At 36.4% G+C, this 22,452-nt stretch overlaps 1 protein-coding gene and 1 long non-coding RNA gene across 2 annotated transcripts; both read left to right on the forward strand.

The window, feature by feature from the left end:
• Positions 1 to 330: 330 nt before the first annotated feature.
• Positions 331 to 11,024, forward strand: LOC137040650 (uncharacterized). The gene is made up of 3 exons (XR_010897955.1): positions 331 to 522; positions 1,037 to 1,108; positions 10,715 to 11,024. It is a non-coding gene; the product is annotated as an uncharacterized lncRNA (long non-coding RNA).
• Positions 11,025 to 19,316: 8,292 nt separating this feature from the next.
• LOC137040752 (uncharacterized) lies at positions 19,317 to 21,386 on the forward strand. Its single transcript, XM_067416527.1, has 4 exons — positions 19,317 to 19,466; positions 19,571 to 19,736; positions 19,886 to 20,001; positions 20,745 to 21,386. The coding sequence occupies exons 1-4, from the start codon at positions 19,317 to 19,319 to the stop codon at positions 21,369 to 21,371; spliced, it is 1,059 nt and encodes a 352-aa protein (XP_067272628.1). The 3' UTR covers positions 21,372 to 21,386.
• The last annotated feature ends 1,066 nt before the right edge of the window (positions 21,387 to 22,452 follow it).

Raw genomic sequence — 22,452 nt, forward strand, 5'->3', positions numbered from 1 at the left:
TTGTCACATTCTGAGATTAAAACACAAATTAGGCTGTAACCCTGGCATTTCTCCTTATACTGGTGTTCCGGGGGGGTTTCTTCTTCATCATTTTTCCTGAAATATTTTGTACAGGTTTCTTCTGGGTTGTTTTTTGTTTGGAATAGAGTCATCTTCTAAAAAATATTAGTATTTTTTTCGCCTATGGGTCATTTCACCAGCATAAATTGGTCAGATCTTTTTTCATGCCAACGCGATCGTTGCCCTGACAACGAGTCTAGAGCGTCACGCCGCGCGTGCTGTTACTTTTACTGCCCGTCGTTTTACTTCAGGATGGATATATACGTTTATTTCTTGGTTTATTTCTTCACTGACAACACCATTCATATATGTGAACTATCACAATTAAAACACAGAGACATTACAAAACTACACCCCAAGCTGTTCACAAGTAGGATAAAAGAGAAGAAGCCTATGTTTTCTGGAAGAAAAACTCGTCAGGCGAGCTGCAGCGTTGGCCTTGTCGAGTCATCCAGTTTAGCGGTGAGTAAAATGTCTAATGTCCTCAAATCTTTAGTTATTCAATTTAGAGAATGTAAAAAGACTTTTACTTATATCTTGGCTTATCAAACACAGTTGAGAAAACGGGGAAACGCAGCTCCCGTACTGATTTGTAGCGCGCGCACAGGTGCGTCTGGCTTGTAAAACACTGCACCTGCACAGAGACGCGCAGGGCTCATCAAAACACAGAACTGAAGCCTGACAGAAAGACAAGACAATGTTGTTTTTCAGAGCTGAAACATTCACTGTATAATCTACATCATATACACGGACCATTCTTTGGGCTGTAAAGAACTTAGCATACTGATTTTAAATATAGACTGAAGTGAGACTGATTACATCATTAAAATCTCACTCCAGCCAGTTACAACCTTGTTTGTATACAATGTAATTATGCTATCGATGAAGCTCAAATTAAAATATAAGTGAAAATAATTCATAATAATGAAATTAAACTGAACTGCACTGAATTCAACGTGTTTTTGTTTGTTTCTAGGAGAGCGTCAGGCCCTAATATGAGCGGCGCTTCAGGATAAAAGCAGAGAGAGAAAGCTGAGGGAGTGGAAAGGTAAAGACATCTAGTTATACCACAACAATTAATCCACAATGCTTATTATTATACCATGTTCTGTTCGAATACTGGATTCTGATTGACTGAAACGTGCATTAAAACAATGAATGCACAGATATTTACAGTCAGTTTAATCACCATTCCAAATTAATTTGTTGCCTTTTTGTAACACACACACACACACACACACACACACACACACACACACACACACACACACACACACACAGTGCCGTTTCTAGGCATAGGCAAACTAGGCGGTCGCCTAGGGCGCCAACAGCTGGGGGGCGCCAATGAGCCCCCGCCCCAACAAGATTTTTTGAGTTATTTCATATATATTTTATTATTAATATTTCGTACTTTTGCTATTTCAAGGCTGTTACGTTGCTGATCGTTACTGAGTGTTTGTTTGTGGTGTGGTAACGTTGCTGTGTGTGTGTGGCGCAAAAGCTGCGTGATATGCTCTCTCTCTTTCTCTGTCGCTCTCCCTGCTGTGCTGATTGTTGTAAACAGGTGCAGCTGTTTATGTGGGTGGAGCCCGGAATCGTTTGGTGGATAAAAGCCTGGAGGGAAGACTGCTCGACGAGTTCCCTTCTCCTGCTTCCAGTTGTTGTGCACCAGCGGCGTGTGTGTAAGGCTGCTGGACTGCGCCCTAGTGTAAAATCCTAGTGGGGATTACCTGTTGTTAGCGGTATAGGCCGGTAAATGTGAATTGTCCTTACCCATGCAGATCCTTTGTCAGTGGGAGGCCGTCTTTTGTTTAAATACTATTTTCTCCTGTTTTTCCCATTAGCAGGGAGGTAAGATTTATGTATTTCTTTTGTTATCTCTGTTCCAGGGAAGATCTTTAAAAATAGGTAGATGCCTTCTTTTGTTTGTTATTTTGGCCTACCCACTGATACCCTGATACACTGATACCTTGATACCACCTTGTAGGTGGTTTGATTGAGCAATAAACCAAACTGCCTCTCTGACCCAACTGGTGATTATTGTGGTGATTCTGGGAGCAGGAGACGGGACTCCGGGCGACACTTATCAGGTGTCGCTCTGTATGTTACGACCGACCGGGGTGTTTACGAAGGGAGATCGTAACATAATGGGGGCTCGTCAATAAAATCCGTAGCCGCGGATACAAGAATCAAGACCCCGGTGAGTAAATTAATTTCTTCTCCCATCTAATTTGATATAAAAAAGAATCTTGGGTGAGGGGGGGAATTATGGAGGGTGAACTTAAAGCTTTTGTAGAGTCTCCGACGGTTGAACAATTGCAGCGTTTCAAAAAGAAAGAATTGCTGCAAATAGCTAAATATTTTAAAATATCAGTACCGCCTACCGCAGTGAAAGCAGATATTAGAGCAGAAATCTATTCTGAATTAATTTCTCTTGCCCTTCTGACAGAAGAGTCAGTTATTACGCCCACGCACAAGCCTGATCCTGATGTGACATTGAAATTAAGAGAATTAGAACTACAGATTAAACGACAAGAGTACGAAAACCGTGTGGTCCATCTGCGCGAATTAGAACTGTTGCGGGTAACTAAACGGGAGGAGCGAACACAGTCTGCCGTTAGTGAGTCGCATGGAGCTGATAGACCAAGTCAATTTGATCCTACCCGATACATGAAACTTGTTCCACAATTCCGTGAATCAGAAGTAGATGCCTATTTTACTGCCTTTGAGAGGGTGGCAGGAAAACTATGCTGGCCGAAGGATATGTGGGCTGTGATGTTACAGAGTAGCTTCGTTGGCAAGGCACAGGAGGTCTGCGCTGCCTTGCCCATTCAGGACTCTCTGGATTATGATTTAGTAAAAGCTGCAGTCCTAAAAGCATACGAACTTGTGCCAGAGGCGTACAGGCAGAAATTTAGGAATCATACTAAGGTGTCTAAACAAACTTTTGTAGAGTTTGCACATGAGAAGAAAGCTATGTTGGAAAAGTGGTGTATTGCGTCAGAAGCAACAACGTTTGAGCGCCTCCAGGAATTAATATTGCTGGAGGACTTCAAAAGTTGTCTTCCTGAGAACTTGGTGTTACATTTGAACGAGCAGAAAGTCGTTTCCTTGTCGGAGGCAGCAGTGTTTGCTGATGAATATGTATTAACTCACCGCACAGTTTTTAATACGGCACGTCAGAATCAAAATGTAAAAGTGTATGCTGAACGGAATTCTGTACGCCCCTCGAAAACGGATATTCGTGTGAGCGCGTCTGGCGGAAATGCGTTTAAGCGTGCAGAATCTAAACGCGTATGTTTCTATTGCCTTGAGCCTAGTCATCTTATTGCTGACTGCAAGGCATGGAAACAGAAGAATGCGACTACTAGAGCGAAAGATGTTGCACATGTGACGTTTGAGCCACTGACAGGAGACGCAGAGGCGTTGCCAGGTGGAATGGAAACGTTTAAACCTTTTCTGATGAGTGGCTCAGTTTCTCTTTCTTCGGATAGTACGCCAAAGAAAGTGTCCATTTTAAGGGACACCGGCGCCGCTCACTCGTTTATTTGCGAAAATGCGCTTCCATTGTCAGCGGAAACATACACAGGAGCTGATATTTTGGTTCGGGGAATTGAACTGGGATGTATTAGAGTTCCCGTTCATTCCGTATTCTTGGAGTCCGATTTAGTCTCAGGCTTGGTGGATGTCGGAGTATGTGCGGAACTTCCTGTAGATGGTGTAAATTTCATTCTTGGGAATGATTTGGCAGGAGGTAAAGTGTTCCCTTTTCCTTTAGTCTCAGAGTCCCCTACACGGGACTCCGAGCCATCGGTTGTCGCTCCGCCTTTGTTTCCTGCTTGTGCACTTACGCGTTCTCAAGCAAAAAAAATTGAGGACGTAGTTGATCTGTCGGATTCTTTTCTAGTAGGTTCAAGCCCGAGGGAGTTAGCTCTGTCTGTTGATGACCATGTGTTAGAGACAAGCTCTGATATAGGCAATAAAAGGGTTAACGTTGGTCGGAAGCAGCTCGGTATTGCGCAGAAATCTGATCCCTCTTTGGCTCACTGTATTGAAGCAGCCGTAAAAACAAAAAATGACCTCGCTCATGTAAGAATAGGTTATTATTGGGACGGGGATGTTTTAATGCGCAAATGGCTTCCGATGTCTGACGGGACTGAGTTAGACCCTGTTTATCAAATTGTGTTGCCTGTGTGCTATCATTCAGTAGTGCTTGAATTAGCCCATGATCACGTTATGGCAGGACATTTTGGAGTAAATAAAACCTTTCAGCGTGTTATGAAGTATTTCTATTGGCCCGGTTTGAGAACGAGTGTTGCGAAATACTGTCGATCTTGTCACGCGTGTCAGATCGCGGGAAAGCCCAATCAGGTCATACGACCAGCGCCTTTACATCCGATTCCCGTGGTGGGGGAGCCTTTCGAACGTTTAATTTTGGATTGTGTAGGGCCACTTCCGAGATCTAAAAGCGGACACCAGTATATTCTCACGGTGATGTGTGCAGCCACTCGATTTCCTGAGGCTATTCCCCTGCGTAATTTGAAAGCAAAGACTGTTGTCAAAGAGCTCATTAAATTCTGCTCTCTCTTTGGTCTGCCGCGGATAGTTCAAACAGACCGTGGAACTAATTTTACGTCCAAGTTGTTTAAGCAGGTACTGTCTAGGATTTCGGTGTCACATCAGTTGTCCAACGCGTATCGACCCCAAACCCAGGGTGCTTTGGAACGCTTTCACCAAACACTCAAGACATTGCTGCGTATTCATTGCTCAGAAGAGGGGAAAGACTGGGCTGATAGTTTGCCTTTACTACTTTTCGCTGTACGAGAGACCGTGCAAGGTTCTCTAGGCTTCAGTCCAGCTCAGCTAGTTTTTAGACATTCCGTTCGTGGTCCCCTTAAGCTCTTGAGTGAACAATTGCTAGCGAGCGAAATCACAGATGTGCCAGTGCCCGAGTATGTTGAAACACTCCGTAAGCGATTGAAACGCGTTTGTGAACTTGCGAAGCTGAATCTTGAAAGCTCGCAAGCGGTGATGAAAAAGTGTTATGATCGTAAGAGTGTTGCTCGCTCGTTCGAGCCAGGACAGTCAGTACTGGCTTTGTTAACAGTGCCTGGTTCGTCTCTTCAAAGCCGCTTTACTGGTCCTTACATTATAGAAAGAAAAGTGAGCGACACAAATTACATACTGAGAACGCCAGATCGTAAAAAGAAAACACGGCTTTGCCACATTAACATGTTAAAGCCTTATCATACGAGAGATCAAGGTGAAACGTCAGCTAAACCTGTTGTTATGGTGGTTCCATCTGTTTCGTTAAATGAAGTCGAGGAGGAGGTTGGGGAGAGAATTCCTGCCGTTGGGGAAACTTTACAGAATTCTACTGTTCTTAAAAATGTACATGCTTTTCTGAGTCATCTGTCAAACGGTCACCGGGAAGATATTATAACATTGATCGATATGTTTCCTAATATTTTCTCAGATGTCCCGTCTCGCACTAATGTGTTATTCCATGACATCGACGTAGGAAATGCTGCCCCAATTAAACAACACCCTTACAGGGTTAATCCTCGTAAACGTGATATTATGAAAACGGAGGTGGAATGGGTTGGCAGAACCTAGCCAGAGTGCTTGGAGCTCTCCGTGCCTTCTTGTGCCAAAAGCTAATTCGACGTTTCGTTTTTGTACTGATTTTCGGAAAGTTAATGCAGTAACTAAGCCTGACTGTTTTCCTCTACCAAGAATAGATGACCTTATTGATAGGGTCGGTCCTGCCAAGTATGTGTCAAAACTTGACCTTCTTAAGGGTTACTGGCAGGTGCCCCTTACTGCACGCTCTGCCGAAATTTCAGCATTCGTCACTCCGGACAGCTTCTGTCAGTACTCGGTGATGGCGTTCAGAATGCGGAATGCGCCGTCCACTTTCCAACGGTTAATGCAGTTGGTACTCCGTGGTGTACAAAAGTGTGACTCATATCTAGATGATATTGTTGTATATTCTTCCACATGGAAAGAGCATGTTGAGACGTTACATGAGGTGTTTTCTTGTCTAGCGACGGCATCCTTAACAGTGAATCTGGTGAAATGCGAGTTCGCCAAAGCATACGTCACCTACCTCGGAAAACGTGTTGGCCAAGGTCAAGTTTGCCCACTAGATGCTAAGGTGATTGCTATATCTGAGTTTCCAGCACCTACGAATAAACGAGAGTTGCGCCGCTTTCTTGGGATGACGGGTTATTATCAAAGTTTTTGTCGCAATTTTGCTACTCTTGTTGCACCCTTAACCGATCTTCTCCGGCCAACTCAAAGTTTTATATGGTCTGCCGAGTGTCAACAGGCTTTTTCAGGAGCAAAAGATCTGTTATGTAACGCTCCAATTCTGTCTGCTCCTCATTTCGAACGCCCATTTGAACTCGAAGTTGACGCAAGTGCTATTGGTGCTGGTGCGGTCCTTTTACAAGCTTCCGAAAGGGACGTGAAAAAGCCAGTGTGTTATTTTTCAAAAAAATTCAGTCGCACGCAGTGCAGATATAGCACAATTGAAAAAGAGGCCCTAGCCTTGTTGATGGCATTGAAGCACTTCGAGGTTTACCTAGGTGGTTCTACCTTTCCAATCAAAGTGTATACAGACCATAACCCCTTGGTTTTTCTCAACCGTATGTACAATACAAATCAGCGCTTGATGCGGTGGGCTCTTGCGCTTCAGGAATGCAATCTAGAGATTGTACATAAACGCGGCACCGAGAACGTAATCGCTGATGCGCTGTCCAGAGCTCATAGTGCTGAAAATACTGGTGAGATGTTGGGAGATTAAAATTTTAATCTTTTGGGGTGGGAAGAGTGTTACGTTGCTGATCGTTACTGAGTGTTTGTTTGTGGTGTGGTAACGTTGCTGTGTGTGTGTGGCGCAAAAGCTGCGTGATATGCTCTCTCTCTTTCTCTGTCGCTCTCCCTGCTGTGCTGATTGTTGTAAACAGGTGCAGCTGTTTATGTGGGTGGAGCCCGGAATCGTTTGGTGGATAAAAGCCTGGAGGGAAGACTGCTCGACGAGTTCCCTTCTCCTGCTTCCAGTTGTTGTGCACCAGCGGCGTGTGTGTAAGGCTGCTGGACTGCGCCCTAGTGTAAAATCCTAGTGGGGATTACCTGTTGTTAGCGGTATAGGCCGGTAAATGTGAATTGTCCTTACCCATGCAGATCCTTTGTCAGTGGGAGGCCGTCTTTTGTTTAAATACTATTTTCTCCTGTTTTTCCCATTAGCAGGGAGGTAAGATTTATGTATTTCTTTTGTTATCTCTGTTCCAGGGAAGATCTTTAAAAATAGGTAGATGCCTTCTTTTGTTTGTTATTTTGGCCTACCCACTGATACCCTGATACACTGATACCTTGATACCACCTTGTAGGTGGTTTGATTGAGCAATAAACCAAACTGCCTCTCTGACCCAACTGGTGATTATTGTGGTGATTCTGGGAGCAGGAGACGGGACTCCGGGCGACACTTATCAGGTGTCGCTCTGTATGTTACGACCGACCGGGGTGTTTACGAAGGGAGATCGTAACAAAGGCATTATGATTAGTTGCGATTATTGGAGTGAAGTCGCCATGGTGATAGTGGCGCTGCTGTAATGAAATGAGATCATGTAGAGGGCGGCAGGAACGTCGTCATCCGTGGCGTTGTAACGCTTGTGTCCGAGTGAAAAATGCGGATAGCTCACTTAATGTAACTGGAGTGGATGCAAACACGGAGGCGATTAACATCAAACAGATCGCACTTTATTCCCCGCTGAACTCTCATCACAAACTCCCTTTCCGTCCACAGCATTACTTAATAAAACAAAATAACTGACTGTTAGCAACAGAAAACAGAAAATAATCCCAACACATGGGAGCACAAGACTCAGTGCGCACATACACAAAATGAAGACTTCGTTTGCAGGGAGCGCGCGCAACTCTTAAAGGGGCCACACTATATTTCTACTCGTTAAAGCGTGCTTTAGTTTCATCATCATGGAAAGGTCAAAGCCATCAGGGGCTCAGTATCGTCAAAAGAAAAATGAGGAAATATAAAAAAGAAAGCGAAATATACAGGTATGTTAGCCATTATTGGTTACTTGTTCTCTACTAATCTGGTCGCTCTATCATAACGCTGAGCAAAACATTACACTGAGTTTTAGTACTGGACGGACCACAAGCCATGCTCATTTCAGGTGCAGAACATTATAGCAGTTCATTTGAATACATTTTTTTTACATTAGAGATAGCTGTTTAGTGTAAATTGATCAAGTAGGCTAATACTGTCATAACCAGTAACCTCACTAGGCCCTTTTTTATTAATTTATGCATCAGCCCCCCCCCCCCCCCCCCAAAAAAAAAAAAATGTGATTAACCTTTAAAACATATGAAACTGGCCCAAGGCTTCGGCTACGGCTTTGTCCAGTCTTTTAGTCTTTGTGTCACTGTGTTCTTCAATCCGCAGCGGCGCCGAGTGACATGGTTTTCAAGCTATTGTTATCTAATTTTTTGGCCTTCAGAACATCTTAAAATACACATATGTAGATCATAGAAATCAACATTTTCTCGGGGGAGCATGCCCCCCAAACCCCCAACATCTGTGATCTCAGTGATAATAAACCAAAGCTACATTATTCGATTAATGCATGTACAATATGCCCATGAAATAAGAAAGTCATATTTACTTAATAAGTTGTAGTTTAAAGGGGGGGGGGGGGGGGGGGGGTGCAACATATGAATCTCGCCTAGGGTGCCAGAAAGGCTAGAAACGGCCCTGCACACACACACGCACACACGCACACATGTTGGTCTATGTGGTTTACAGGGACTCTCCATAGGCGTAATGGTTTTTATACTGTACAAACCGTATTTTCTATCCCCTTACACTGCCCCTAAACCTACCCATCACACGCACACACACACACACACACACACACACACACACACACACACACACACACACACACACTGCCCCTAAACCTACCCATCACAGGAAACATTCTGCATTTTTACTTTCTCAAAAAAAACATCATTTAGTATGTTTTTAAGGCCATTTGAATTATGAGGACAAACACACACACACACACACACACACACACACACACACACACGACAGTCACTCTCACACAGAGATCTTGCAGTGCTCTCACATATTTCTAAGCAAAGTCTTAATATTACTGTTTTGTAAAGTAATTAAACTGACAGCTTCATTATAGAGATGCTGCACAGGCAAAGGTAATTCACATGCATACAATATCTCTTTCTCAAATTGTGCACCACAAACATTAAGGAAAACTTTAAAATTGTAACTTTTTATCCTAGTTTTAACAGCCAGGAATGCATTACACGATTATAATGCACTTTCAGCAGGTGGTTCTTTGCCTCCACCTCATGAAGGGTTATAAGTTACAAAAAGTATTAAATGATGGGGGGACGATTACTATGGTATACATATACTGTATTCCAATAATATATTTACAAATATTTAAACATTCAAATTCATATTTTTATCCAATTATTTTATTTTAATTTAAGGTTAAAATTTTGAATGAAAGGGTTAGGTATTTCACAATTATTTATGAAAATATATAATACATTATAATGTACTTTATGAATACCTTTATTATGCATTATACTTAAAAGTAAAGTGGTAAAACTTTATTTAAAGCCTGTATTTATAATGCATTATTAAGAGTATTCTTATGCATTATAAACAACCTTATATGTTGTATCATCTGATAAATAATCATAACAATAGCCACAATACATAATAATATGTACATGTTTGTGGTTATAACTTTTAAGAGTACATTGCATTATAACCCCAGATGAAGCCTGCTTTTATAATGCACCATAAGGGTATTCTTAATGTATTATAATACATGCATAATGCCTTATAAACAACCCTATAATGTGTTGTATCATCTCATAAATAACCATAACAACAGTAATAATTTGTGCTTATTTGTGGTTATTTATGAGATGATACAACACATCATAAGGTTGTTTATAAGGCATTATGCATGTATTATAATACATTAAGAATACCCTTATGATGCATTGTAAATGCAGGCTTCAAAGAAAGTTTTACCCAAATGGTTATTACATTAACCATAAAAATCATGGGGGAAGTGGCCTCATTAAGATCACATACAGAACAAATCCTACATGTACATTTAATTTGGTATATATAAAACAGAAAGCACGATGAAATCATTGAAAGAGTATTTATATCACAGGAAAATTATGATTTCTGGTGTTGTAACTTTACTTTTTATTTAAATAACTGAATTTGTTGTTCTTAAGTTATCTGGGATAATGTCCTGCTTAATGTCCGACAGTCACTGGAGAAGTATTAAAACTTAAATCAAATGCACCCGATATGGTTAATCTTTTTGATATTCAAAATATAACGTGTTTAGCATCTGAAAATGGTTAAAACAATACTAAAGCTGTTTTACATACTTATACAGTTTAATCAACAATTTAAAATGTACTTATTAAAAAATGTAAGCGTTTATTTTATTGTTTTATTAGTATTGAAATGTGAAGAATTGAAATGTAAAAGGCAAAGTGGACATATATATAGCAAGCATACTATATGCCTTTGTTGAAGACTGTAACTGAAACTGATTTTTTTTCTTCTCTTCAGACTACATCGAAAAGAAATTCAGTGTGTCCACATCTGATATAACGGCAGTCATAAGGACCATGTTCCACAATGAGGACAAGCTGTTTAAAAAACGCGACATCCCTGATTAATGTGGGAAGAAATGGGGAATAGAGGAGTCATTTGCAAATACTTTAACTACATTTAGTATAACTTCCAGTCTCTTATTTATTTAAAGTTCAAATAAAAGTCTAATCACATTTATTGTTGCTTTGCTGTTGTAAAAATAAAACTTAATATTCTGGATATTCCGTTTGTATTTGTACTGTATTTACTGTATGTTGCACAGCACTTCAGTAGTATTGTAATTTTACTTTAGTTGTAGTATGTATTGCTACTACCAGTTATATTGCAGTATTATTGTAGTAATACTTCATATGTATTGCAGTAATACTTCAGTATTGTAGTAAAACTTCATGTTTTGCAGTAATACTGCAGTATTGTAGTAATACTTCATATGTTTTGCAGTAATACTGCAGTATTATTGTAGTAATACTTCATATGTATTGCAGTAATACTGCAGTATTATTGTAGTAATACTTCATATGTATTGCAGTAATACTGCAGTATTATTGTAGTAATACTTCATATGTATTGCAGTAATACTGCAGTATTATTGTAGTAATACTTCATATGTATTGCAGTAATACTGCAGTATTATTGTAGTAATACTTCATATGTATTGCAGTAATACTGCAGTATTATTGTAGTAATACTTCATATGTATTGCAGTAATACTGCAGTATTGTAGTAATACTTCATATGTATTGCAGTAATACTGCAGTATTATTGTAGTAACACTTCATATGTATTGCAGTAATACTTCAGTATTGTAGTAAAACTTCATATGTATTGCAGTAATACTGCAGTATTATTGTAGTAATACTTCATATGTTTTGCAGTAATACTGCAGTATTATTGTAGTAATACTTCATATGTATTGCAGTAATACTGCAGTATTATTGTAGTAATACTTCATATGTATTGCAGTAATACTGCAGTATTATTGTAGTAATACTTCATATGCATTGCAGTAATACTGCAGTATTATTGTAGTAATACTTCATATGTATTGCAGTAATACTGCAGTATTATTTTAGTAATACTTCATATGTATTGCAGTAATACTGCAGTATTATTGTAGTAAAACTTCATATGTATTGCAGTAATACTGCAGTATTATTGTAGTAATACTTCATATGTATTGCAGTAATACTGCAGTATTATTGTAGTAATACTTCATATGTATTGCAGTAATACTGCAGTATTGTAGTAATACTTCATATGTATTGCAGTAATACTGCAGTATTATTGTAGTAACACTTCATATGTATTGCAGTAATACTGCAGTATTATTGTAGTAATACTTCATATGTATTGCAGTAATACTGCAGTATTATTGTAGTAAAACTTCATATGTATTGCAGTAATACTGCAGTATTGTAGTAATACTTCATATGTATTGCAGTAATACTGCAGTATTATTGTAGTAATACTTCATATGTATTGCAGTAATACTGCAGTATTATTGTAGTAATACTTCATATGTATTGCAGTAATACTGCAGTATTGTAGTAATACTTCATATGTATTGCAGTAATACTGCAGTATTATTGTAGTAATACTTCATATGTATTGCAGTAATACTGCAGTATTGTAGTAATACTTCATATGTATTGCAGTAATACTGCAGTATTATTGTAGTAATACTTCATATGTATTGCAGTAATACTGCAGTATTATTGTAGTAATACTTCATATGTATTGCAGTAATACTTCATATGTATTGCAGTAATACTGCAGTATTATTGTAGTAATACTTCATATGTATTGCAGTAATACTGCAGTATTATTGTAGTAATACTTCATATGTTTTGCAGTAATACTGCAGTATTATTGTAGTAATACTTCATATGTTTTGCAGTAATACTGCAGTATTATTGTAGTAACACTTCATATGTATTGCAGTAATACTGCAGTATTATTGTAGTAACACTTCATATGTATTGCAGTAATACCGCAGTATTATTGTAGTAATACTTCATATGTATTGCAGTAATACTGCAGTATTATTGTAGTAACACTTCATATGTATTGCAGTAATACCGCAGTATTATTGTAGTAACACTTCATATGTATTGCAGTAATACTGCAGTATTATTGTAGTAATACTTCATATGTATTGCAGTAATACTGCAGTATTGTAGTAATACTTCATATGTATTGCAGTAATACTGCAGTATTATTGTAGTAACACTTCATATGTATTGCAGTAATGCTGCAGTATTGTAGTAATACTTCATATGTATTGCAGTAATACTTCAGTATTGTAGTAAAACTTCATATGTATTGCAGTAATACTGCAGTATTATTGTAGTAATACTTCATATGTATTGCAGTAATACTGCAGTATTATTGTAGTAATACTTCATATGTATTGCAGTAATACTGCAGTATTATTGTAGTAATACTTCATATGTATTGCAGTAATACTGCAGTATTATTGTAGTAATACTTCATATGTATTGCAGTAATACTGCAGTATTATTGTAGTAATACTTCATATGTATTGCAGTAATACTGCAGTATTGTAGTAATACTTCATATGTATTGCAGTAGTACTGCAGTATTATTGTAGTAACACTTCATATGTATTGCAGTAATACTTCAGTATTGTAGTAAAACTTCATATGTATTGCAGTAATACTGCAGTATTATTGTAGTAATACTTCATATGTATTGCAGTAATACTGCAGTATTATTGTAGTAATACTTCATATGTATTGCAGTAATACTGCAGTATTATTGTAGTAACACTTCATATGTATTGCAGTAATACTGCAGTATTGTAGTAATACTTCATATGTATTGCAGTAATACTGCAGTATTATTGTAGTAATACTTCATATGTATTGCAGTAATACTGCAGTATTATTGTAGTAATACTTCATATGTATTGCAGTAATACTGCAGTATTGTAGTAATACTTCATATGTATTGCAGTAATACTGCAGTATTATTGTAGTAATACTTCATATGTATTGCAGTAATACTGCAGTATTATTGTAGTAATACTTCATATGTATTGCAGTAATACTTCATATGTATTGCAGTAATACTGCAGTATTATTGTAGTAATACTTCATATGTATTGCAGTAATACTGCAGTATTATTGTAGTAACACTTCATATGTATTGCAGTAATACTGCAGTATTATTGTAGTAACACTTCATATGTATTGCAGTAATACCGCAGTATTATTGTAGTAATACTTCATATGTATTGCAGTAATACCGCAGTATTATTGTAGTAATACTTCATATGTATTGCAGTAATACTGCAGTATTATTGTAGTAATACTTCATATGTATTGCAGTAATACTGCAGTATTATTGTAGTAATACTTCATATGTATTGCAGTAATACTGCAGTATTATTGTAGTAATACTTCATATGTATTGCAGTAATACTTCATATGTATTGCAGTAATACTGCAGTATTATTGTAGTAATACTTCATATGTATTGCAGTAATACTGCAGTATTATTGTAGTAATACTTCATATGTTTTGCAGTAATACTGCAGTATTATTGTAGTAATACTTCATATGTATTGCAGTAATACTGCAGTATTATTGTAGTAATACTTCATATGTATTGCAGTAATACTGCAGTATTATTGTAGTAACACTTCATATGTATTGCAGTAATACTGCAGTATTATTGTAGTAATACTTCATATGTTTTGCAGTAATACTGCAGTATTATTGTAGTAACACTTCATATGTATTGCAGTAATACTGCAGTATTATTGTAGTAACACTTCATATGTATTGCAGTAATACTGCAGTATTATTGTAGTAATACTTCATATGTATTGCAGTAATACTGCAGTATTATTGTAGTAATACTTCATATGTTTTGCAGTAATACTGCAGTATTATTGTAGTAACACTTCATATGTATTGCAGTAATACTGCAGTATTATTGTAGTAATACTTCATATGTATTGCAGTAATACTGCAGTATTATTGTAGTAATACTTCATATGTATTGCAGTAATACTGCAGTATTATTGTAGTAATACTTCATATGTATTGCAGTAATACTTCATATGTATTGCAGTAATACTGCAGTATTATTGTAGTAATACTTCATATGTATTGCAGTAATACTGCAGTATTATTGTAGTAATACTTCATATGTTTTGCAGTAATACTGCAGTATTATTGTAGTAATACTTCATATGTATTGCAGTAATACTGCAGTATTATTGTAGTAATACTTCATATGTATTGCAGTAATACTGCAGTATTATTGTAGTAACACTTCATATGTATTGCAGTAATACTGCAGTATTATTGTAGTAATACTTCATATGTTTTGCAGTAATACTGCAGTATTATTGTAGTAACACTTCATATGTATTGCAGTAATACTGCAGTATTATTGTAGTAACACTTCATATGTATTGCAGTAATACTGCAGTATTATTGTAGTAATACTTCATATGTATTGCAGTAATACTGCAGTATTATTGTAGTAATACTTCATATGTATTGCAGTAATACTGCAGTATTACTGTAGTAACACTTCATATGTATTGCAGTAATACTGCAGTATTGTAGTAATACTTCATATGTATTGCAGTAATACTGCAGTATTATTGTAGTAATACTGCAGTATTATTGTAGTAATACTTCATATGTATTGCAGTAATACTGCAGTATTATTGTAGTAATACTTCATATGTATTGCAGTAATACTGCAGTATTGTAGTAATACTTCATATGTATTGCAGTAATACTGCAGTATTATTGTAGTAATACTTCATATGTATTGCAGTAATACTTCATATGTTTTGCAGTAATACTGCAGTATTATTGTAGTAATACTTCATATGTTTTGCAGTAATACTGCAGTATTATTGTAGTAACACTTCATATGTATTGCAGTAATACTGCAGTATTATTGTAGTAACACTTCATATGTATTGCAGTAATACCGCAGTATTATTGTAGTAACACTTCATATGTATTGCAGTAATACTGCAGTATTATTGTAGTAATACTTCATATGTATTGCAGTAATACTGCAGTATTATTGTAGTAATACTTCATATGTATTGCAGTAATACTGCAGTATTGTAGTAATACTTCATATGTATTGCAGTAATACTGCAGTATTATTGTAGTAACACTTCATATGTATTGCAGTAATACTGCAGTATTGTAGTAATACTTCATATGTATTGCAGTAATACTTCAGTATTGTAGTAATACTTCATATGTATTGCAGTAATACTGCAGTATTATTGTAGTAATACTTCATATGTATTGCAGTAATACTGCAGTATTATTGTAGTAATACTTCATATGTATTGCAGTAATACTGCAGTATTATTGTAGTAATACTTCATATGTATTGCAGTAATACTGCAGTATTGTAGTAATACTTCATATGTATTGCAGTAATACTGCAGTATTATTGTAGTAATACTTCATATGTATTGCAGTAATACTCCATATGTATTGCAGTAATACTGCAGTATTATTGTAGTAATACTTCATATGTATTGCAGTAATACTGCAGTATTATTGTAGTAACACTTCATATGTATTGCAGTAATACTGCAGTATTATTGTAGTAATACTTCATATGTATTGCAGTAATACTTCATATGTTTTGCAGTAATACTGCAGTATTATTGTAGTAATACTTCATATGTTTTGCAGTAATACTGCAGTATTATTGTAGTAACACTTCATATGTATTGCAGTAATACTGCAGTATTATTGTAGTAACACTTCATATGTATTGCAGTAATACCGCAGTATTATTGTAGTAACACTTCATATGTATTGCAGTAATACTGCAGTATTATTGTAGTAATACTTCATATGTATTGCAGTAATACTGCAGTATTATTGTAGTAATACTTCATATGTATTGCAGTAATACTGCAGTATTATTGTAGTAATACTTCATATGTATTGCAGTAATACTGCAGTATTATTGTAGTAACACTTCATATGTATTGCAGTAATACTGCAGTATTATTGTAGTAATACTTCATATGTTTTGCAGTAATACTGCAGTATTATTGTAGTAATACTTCATATGTATTGCAGTAATACTGCAGTATTATTGTAGTAACACTTCATATGTATTGTAGTAATACTGCAGTATTGTAGTAATACTTCATTTGTATTGCAGTAATACTGCAGTATTATTGTAGTAATACTTCATATGTATTGCAGTAATACTGCAGTATTATTGTAGTAATACTTCATATGTATTGCAGTAATACTGCAGTATTGTAGTAATACTGCAGTATTGTAGTAATACTTCATATGTATTGCAGTAATACTGCAGTATTATTGTAGTAATACTTCATATGTATTGCAGTAATACTGCAGTATTGTAGTAATACTTCATATGTATTGCAGTAATACTGCAGTATTATTGTAGTAATACTTCATATGTATTGCAGTAATACTGCAGTATTGTAGTAATACTTCATATGTTTTGCAGTAATACTGCAGTATTATTGTAGTAACACTTCATATGTATTGCAGTAATACTGCAGTATTATTGTAGTAATACTTCATATGTATTGCAGTAATACTGCAGTATTATTGTAGTAATACTTCATATGTATTGCAGTAATACTGCGGTATTATTGTAATAATACTTCATATGTATTGCAGTAATACTGCAGTATTATTGTAGTAATACTTCATATGTATTGCAGTAATACTGCAGTATTGTAGTAATACTTCATATGTTTTGCAGTAATACTGCAGTATTATTGTAGTAACACTTCATATGTATTGCAGTAATACTGCAGTATTGTAGTAATACTTCATATGTATTGCAGTAATACTGCAGTATTATTGTAGTAACACTTCATATGTATTGCAGTAATACTGCAGTATTATTGTAATAATACTTCATATGTATTGCAGTAATACTGCAGTATTATTGTAGTAACACTTCATATGTATTGCAGTAATACTGCAGTATTATTGTAGTAATACTTCATATGTTTTGCAGTAATACTGCAGTATTATTGTAGTAACACTTCATATGTATTGCAGTAATACTGCAGTAGTATTGTAGTAATACTACATATGTATTGCAGTATACTGCAGTATTGTAGTAATACTTCATATGTATTGCAGTAATACTGCAGTATTATTGTAGTAATACTTCATATGTATTGCAGTAATACTGCAGTATTATTGTAGTAATACTTCATATGTATTGCAGTAATACTGCAGTATTATTGTAGTAACACTTCATATGTATTGCAGTAATACTGCAGTATTATTGTAATAATACTTCATATGTATTGCAGTAATACTGCAGTATTATTGTAGTAACACTTCATATGTATTGCAGTAATACTGCAGTATTATTGTAGTAATACTTCATATGTTTTGCAGTAATACTGCAGTATTGTAGTAACACTTCATATGTATTGCAGTAATACTGCAGTAGTATTGTAGTAATACTACATATGTATTGCAGTATACTGCAGTATTGTAGTAATACTTCATATGTATTGCAGTAATACTGCAGTATTATTGTAGTAATACTTCATATGTATTGCAGTAATACTGCAGTATTGTAGTAACACTTCATATGTATTGCAGTAATACTGCAGTATTATTGTAGTAACACTTCATATGTATTGCAGTAATACTGCAGTATTATTGTAGTAATACTTCATATGTATTGCAGTAATACTGCAGTATTATTGTAGTAACACTTCATATGTATTGCAGTAATACTGCAGTATTATTGTAGTAACACTTCATATGTATTGCAGTAATACTGCAGTATTGTAGTAACACTTCATATGTATTGCAGTAATACTGCAGTATTATTGTAGTAACACTTCATATGTATTGCAGTAATACTGCAGTATTATTGTAGTAATACTTCATATGTTTTGCAGTAATACTGCAGTATTGTAGTAACACTTCATATGTATTGCAGTAATACTGCAGTAGTATTGTAGTAATACTACATATGTATTGCAGTATACTGCAGTATTGTAGTAATACTTCATATGTATTGCAGTAATACTGCAGTATACTGCAATATTGCAGTTTTTTCGTGTCCAAAAAACTGCATTTTTCTACATGTAACAAAAACTGCAGTATTACTTTAAAAAAACTGCAGTAATTTTTTGTAAGGGTACCACCACGCTACTGAAAAATGTAGTTAAGCTAGTAGCGTCACTACTTGTAGCGACGCTACTGCCCAACACTGTTTTTTACTTAAAATTCCCTTGGCCAGCAGTTCCTGTGCTGGTTTCTGACCATTCCCTCCTCTTATTCCTATAATAACGGCCAGTGTGAACATCCTACAGAGATCACATTATCAATCATGTTATCATCCACTAACCTTTCACTTCTCAACAGGTTGGGATAGCAACGTGATACTTCCTGCCTGTGTGTCCTAAGAAGGACGTCTCGTTTAATTCTGATTAAGGACACTCCGTATACTGCATCCCACACAGGACGTGTCCTCCGGAGGACGCAGGCTTCGAAATTTAACGAAATGAGACACAGCTATGGATGTGCAGGAGATGAGCGCGGTAATTTTTGTAGCGACTCTGTGCACTGAGAAAAAAGTGAAAAAAAGAGCCAAACGCACTTGGATGAAGTCTTGGGTGGGTAGATGTGGCCAGTATGGTCTCTACAGATTACAGCGGGAGTTAGAGGTAAGTGTTTTTCTGTGCGGATGAGTCAAAATATTGAGTCTAATTTGTAAGCGTGTTCTGTTCGTTTATTGTTATTGTATTTCATTTTATTGCAACACATGTAGAAAGAGGACAGCTTCGGATTCAGAAAAATGCTAAGAATGGACCATGAGGAATTTAACATCCTTCTTGGTACGGTTGAACCTCTAATCGCAAAACAGAATACGAAAATGAGACGGGCCATCACTGCCAGAGAAAGGTTGTCATTAACCCTTCGCTTTTTAGCAACAGGTTTGTTCGTTCATATGATATCTGGTGCTTTACTTAAAAATAGCAATGATGATGATTATGATTACATTTCATAAATATAAAATAAAGAATGTGTGTGAGTGTGTGCTTCATATTTTTAAAATGTCTTGTCATAATTTGTATTCCCGAAGGTGAAAGCTACAAATCATTAAGCTTTCAGTACAGAATGGGGGCTTGCACAATCTCTAGGACTGTTACAGAAACGACAGAAGCATTGCACCAAGAACTGAAAGAAGAGTACCTAAAGGTAAGGGAGTAAAACAAATGTTTTGATGTAAAACTTAAATGACATGCTTAAAATTACATTTAGTAAGTAAATCTACACTTAATATAAAACAAAACGGATAAAAAAATGATCATGACAGAAAGACAGAATGATAATGATAGCTTCATATTTAAGGAGCATTATTCACAGCTATGACATTTTTTTTTAAAGGGCTGGAAATATATCCCTACAAAAAGTAGTCAATATTGAGCGATTACATTTTAGACACAATATTGTCTGTTTTTGCTCTATTTTTGGCTAAAGATAATATGTAGCCTACTAACAATAGCAGTACGATCAACAAACAGCTGTTTCCCAGCTGACGGTCACAGGTATATAGGGGCCCTGTGATAACCCCCCTGTACTGGGTGATCATGTGGACAATATTGTCAACACAAAAGCATTAAATATTGGCAATATTAAGATGATTTGACATTTCCAATTAATGTGGGTTTCATTCTTCTACAGTCTATTAATATTAGTTTAGGCTACTTTTAATTTGTTTTTTATTTTTTTACTTGGACAAGTGAATGACCAATGACCGAAGGACAAGCACATGACAAGGCTTAATGTCGAGCCCTGCTTTACATAACAGTTACAGATTAATGTCCATTTATGCTTAAGTGGTTGTTTCCCAATTAAATTTGGGTGTTAGGGAGCCAGTAAGTAATTACAAAAATACAGCATGTACTTATTTTATTTCTTCTTCTTTTTTAAACTTTTAGACACCAAAAACTGAGAAGGAATGGCAAACAATTGCCGCTTCATTCCAGCAAAAATGGCAGTTTCCGAACTGTTTGGGTGCCCTGGATGGGAAACATATATTTATTCAGCCACCAGCAAACAGTGGGAGTACATTTCATAATTATAAAGGCAGATTCTCAGTTTTGATGATGGCAGTGGTGGACGCCAGCTACAAGTTTCTGTATGTGAGTGTTGGTGCTCAGGGCAGGATAGCAGATGCAGGACTTTTTGCCCACTCTGACTTCAGACAAGCACTTGACCAGGGACTCCTCCACATCCCACCTCCACAGCCACTGCCAAACTCAGAAGTCTTTGTACCTTTCATGTTTATAGGAGATGATGCGTATCCTTTACGTGCAGACCTAATGAAACCATACTCTCACAGGCACACGGAGCGTCAGGAGAGGATCTTTAATTACAGACTATCACGTGCGCGTCGTGTTGTTGAAAATGCCTTTGGCATTCTGGCCAATAGGTGGAGGCTATTTCGCACCACTATCCCTCTTCATCCAAACAATGTAGGAAAAATCACATTGGCAGCCGTCTGCCTCCATAACTTCCTCAGCGAAGGACACTCTGAGGCATACACCCCCCCCGGGACTGGCTGACAGAGAAGATGAAGACCACAGACTTATGAAAGGAGGATGGAGGACAGAGGAACTAGCACTGCAGTCATGGCAAGGAGGAAGAGCTAAAAACTTCAGCCTTGAAGCAAGACAGCAGAGAGATACACTTAAAGACTGCTTTATTTCTCCTGCAGGCCTTGTTCCTTGGCGAGACACATTTGTTTGAGTTTGCATCAGTCTAGTAAACTGTAATAGAATCTGTTGTAATAACACTTGTTTTTAATTGTACCGTGAGGCATTCATTTTGTACAGTGATTGAGTAATTACACCAGGACTACAGATTCACCTGTTCATTTTATTTGATTAATTTTATTTGATGAACAGAGAGAAATAAATATATTTTGTCACCCCAATGAAGTATATTATCCTGTACTACAGACTTCCCTGAGTAAAGTAAACTTACAAATGTATTACGAAAATTCATACAAAGCAAATGTAACTGAAGTAAGGAAATGTAAACCAGGGGCAGCCCTAGTTGGGCACATCTGATGTTAACAAATGTGACCTCATAAAACAATGTGTGCACCATTTAGTACATTCAAAGCATATTCATAACAGAAGCAGAATTCATACCATAAATTTAGTTTAGATGTTAGTCCTCAAAATCATGGACCATCTTGGGAAAGCCATGTGTTTGAGGATGGTCAAGTTGTGTCTTGTAATTATTTACTTGTTGTGGGGGAAGAGAGTGAGATGAAAATTGAGGTGGGAGCTGAAATGTTGGTAGATATGGTGAGGGTGGCTGATGTGCAAGAAAAGGTGGGTTTGGTGAATCATTTGGGGTTACACCAAGCTGCTCGGATTCTTGTGCTTCATAAATTGTATTCATGATTTTCCTTTTTATGCAAATTCGCAAAGTGTGATCATTAATGTTACTAATTTCTACTGCCACCTGCTGCCCAAACGTGGCTTCTGAATTTGCAGCACTAAACTGCTTCACATTGGCAGTTTGAATGAATGCCGCTGACATATCTTTTAACACTGTAAGTTTTTGAATTTCTATGTCTTCAGATTGCCTCTGTTTCTGTTGTTTCTTTAGTTGTTTTTGTTGTTGTAAAAACGC

Source organism: Pseudorasbora parva, chromosome 14 (genome assembly GCF_024679245.1).
Source record: "Pseudorasbora parva isolate DD20220531a chromosome 14, ASM2467924v1, whole genome shotgun sequence".
Classification (NCBI taxonomy): Eukaryota; Metazoa; Chordata; class Actinopteri; order Cypriniformes; family Gobionidae; genus Pseudorasbora; species Pseudorasbora parva.